Source organism: Penaeus chinensis, chromosome 6, assembly GCF_019202785.1.
Source record: "Penaeus chinensis breed Huanghai No. 1 chromosome 6, ASM1920278v2, whole genome shotgun sequence".
In the NCBI taxonomy this organism is placed as follows: Eukaryota; Metazoa; Arthropoda; class Malacostraca; order Decapoda; family Penaeidae; genus Penaeus; species Penaeus chinensis.
In genome coordinates this window covers 5551316-5553815 of record NC_061824.1, presented here as the reverse complement: position 1 = coordinate 5553815, position 2500 = coordinate 5551316, and the positions used below count along the sequence as shown (strand labels likewise).

At 33.3% G+C, this 2500-nt stretch overlaps 1 protein-coding gene across 1 annotated transcript in view; it reads right to left on the bottom strand.

Annotated features, from left to right (window-relative positions):
- LOC125026597 overlaps nucleotides 1-2500 on the bottom strand; it is a 275030-nt gene that overhangs the window by 1876 nt on the left and 270654 nt on the right. The window contains exon 12 of the mRNA XM_047615156.1: nucleotides 135-312. Coding sequence (XP_047471112.1) covers nucleotides 135-312 — 178 coding nt within the window. The remainder of the gene's footprint in view (nucleotides 1-134; nucleotides 313-2500) is intronic.

Here is a 2500-nt window from a genome sequence, read left to right as displayed (position 1 = left end):
CCATTATAAAGAAGTTGTAATTACACTGCATATTCAGTTTTAGATTTTAATACTGAGAAATAAAAATGAAATAATCATAATTCTCATCATGATTATTTCTTTATAATAATTTTGCATTACTATAAAAAACTTACCTGCGTTCATGATCACTCATATAGCCACGGTCATACAAGTCACGTCGACTCCCATAACTGTCATTACGGTCACTAAAGTAGCCACTATGATCACGTTCATCTCGAAGTGTTGCTGTGGGTAAGGATCTTTCTGACCCTCGAGCACTGGCTGGCAGCATCCCATGTTTGTTGAGGCTCCCTGTGGCAGAGATGTTAGTCAGTGGGATGCCAGGCAGCAGGGAATGAAGCGATGCTGCAGCCCCCACACCTGCCACTCTGGGACCCTGGCTGCTGCCTGCCACTAAACAGGTATAAACCATCGTCCATGTCTAGGTACAAACAGTACTAGCGCAAGCGAGAAAAGCTGCAACATCGCCTAAAGTTACACTCTGATGCAATGCGAGTTTAAACAATCATGCAAGGAATTTCTACAACAAAAATGATCATTTGCCATGCAGATATAAATTATTTACTTTGACAAAAAAAAACTTGCATGAAAATCAGGTCCAATTATTCTTTTACAATGAAGAGAAAAATAAACAATGAAAAAACTGCTAATTTAGAAAATTCATGTTTACAAGGAACCACACTATTTTTCTTTCATTTTACTAGTAATGAAAATAATTTTAATTACAGGTTTTATATTAATCATATATACACATATAGTTTGGTTTAAGTAGTGATTATTAGCAGAACATGCTTGGGATGTGGAGGGTGGTGGACAGAGACTACCATGGGTCATCAGCCACAACTGAACCACAGTTTTCATGATGTGTTCTTCACCCTGTAACCTACCTAGTATGTTTCCTAAATGTTCATATTGTACTATCCAGATTAACGCAGTGGGGATAAAGCTTCAAGGACCAAGGATGTGGTGCAAGGACTGCATAGGAAAGGATATGAGGAACAGGCGCAGGTTTAAATATCTGATATTGTTGTCAAAATGATAAAACCAATAGGGTAGATATCCATTGTTAGGGGCACTGTCTAATGTACTCGTAATTTTTGTTCTTGAAACTTATTGCTATTTGCTTCCATAAATGAAGACACAGTAAAATAAACTGATCTCATAAAAATTGCAGCAATTATGTACACATGCAAAAAAATTTGACTATAAAAGTTTAGTCATACTTAGATGACTTAATTCTCATTATTCTTAAAAGCCTTGGTAAGAAGCCTTTTAAGTTTGTTAAATATGATCAAAACATTATCTAAATGTCTTCCTTTGATACAATAATCTGAAAAGCTTTTTTTGCCAATATAAAAATGAAAACATACTAGAAAAAAGTAGGTTGATAACAAAAGTAGGGACTTAGTATGACAAAGATTTTGATACATGCAGTTGCAAGTAATTTTGGGTAATTTTTTTTTTTGTTATGATGGCTAAGTCTTCATAAAATACAACATAAGCTCAGCTTACTTTTCATATTTTTTTCTCTCTTTTTCAATTATGGCATTTGCTTCATACTGAATATTTTTACAAACACTTGGAATTTGACAGACAAAAGAAAGGTTGGCATTAACTTTCTTCTTTTTTATTTTATTTTGTTTTTGCTCCAGGAAGGTACACAATCAGAAGGACAATATACCATTCATCATTATGCTGACTGATCTTTGGATTAGCCTATCAAAAGATAATAAAATCTTATGACAAATGATATTTGATCCATTAAGCTCTATAGTAAGTACATAATTTCAGTAGATGATGATACAGCACACACAAAACATTTGTTGATAGCAATAAAAATATTGGGATATGGTATTACTTGTATCACTGGTACATGGAAAGACTCTTGAGAGAAGTGAGTTATATAGGAAAGCAAAACTCTGAAGACTGTAAGACAGACATAAGAATAAAACTGATTGATGCTACACTGCAAGAGAAGTAACCAAAGAAAATATGAGAATAGATTTATAGGAAAGTTAAGAGCTTAGGGCTCTGAAATACACAATACAACTGATGATAATATTACAACAAAATGAGTAATATCCACGGAATATAGTGCAATTACTGTTGAAAATCACAAATCTAAAGGCTGTTTTTCAAATGAGAAATATTAGAGAATAACCATCTCTCATAGCACTGTATTTGTGGATTTGAGATTTAAATTTTTAACCGACAGTTATAAGAAGTAAAATGTACGACAAGAATCAAATGAACTGAGCTTACTTCAGAATAAGTGACGTATAGCAATGATACTGTATAAGCAAGGTCCTGAACTATTCATAAGAAAAGATCTCCTGTACATAAAACAACCATATCATTGCACTTGGATAAATAGGAAATTAAGTCTACACAGAAAGTACTGAAAGTTTGATTTTGGCAAAATTGGTTCAGTGAAATTCTGAAAATACAGAAGGCTTAGGCAAAATAATAGTAAAAAAAA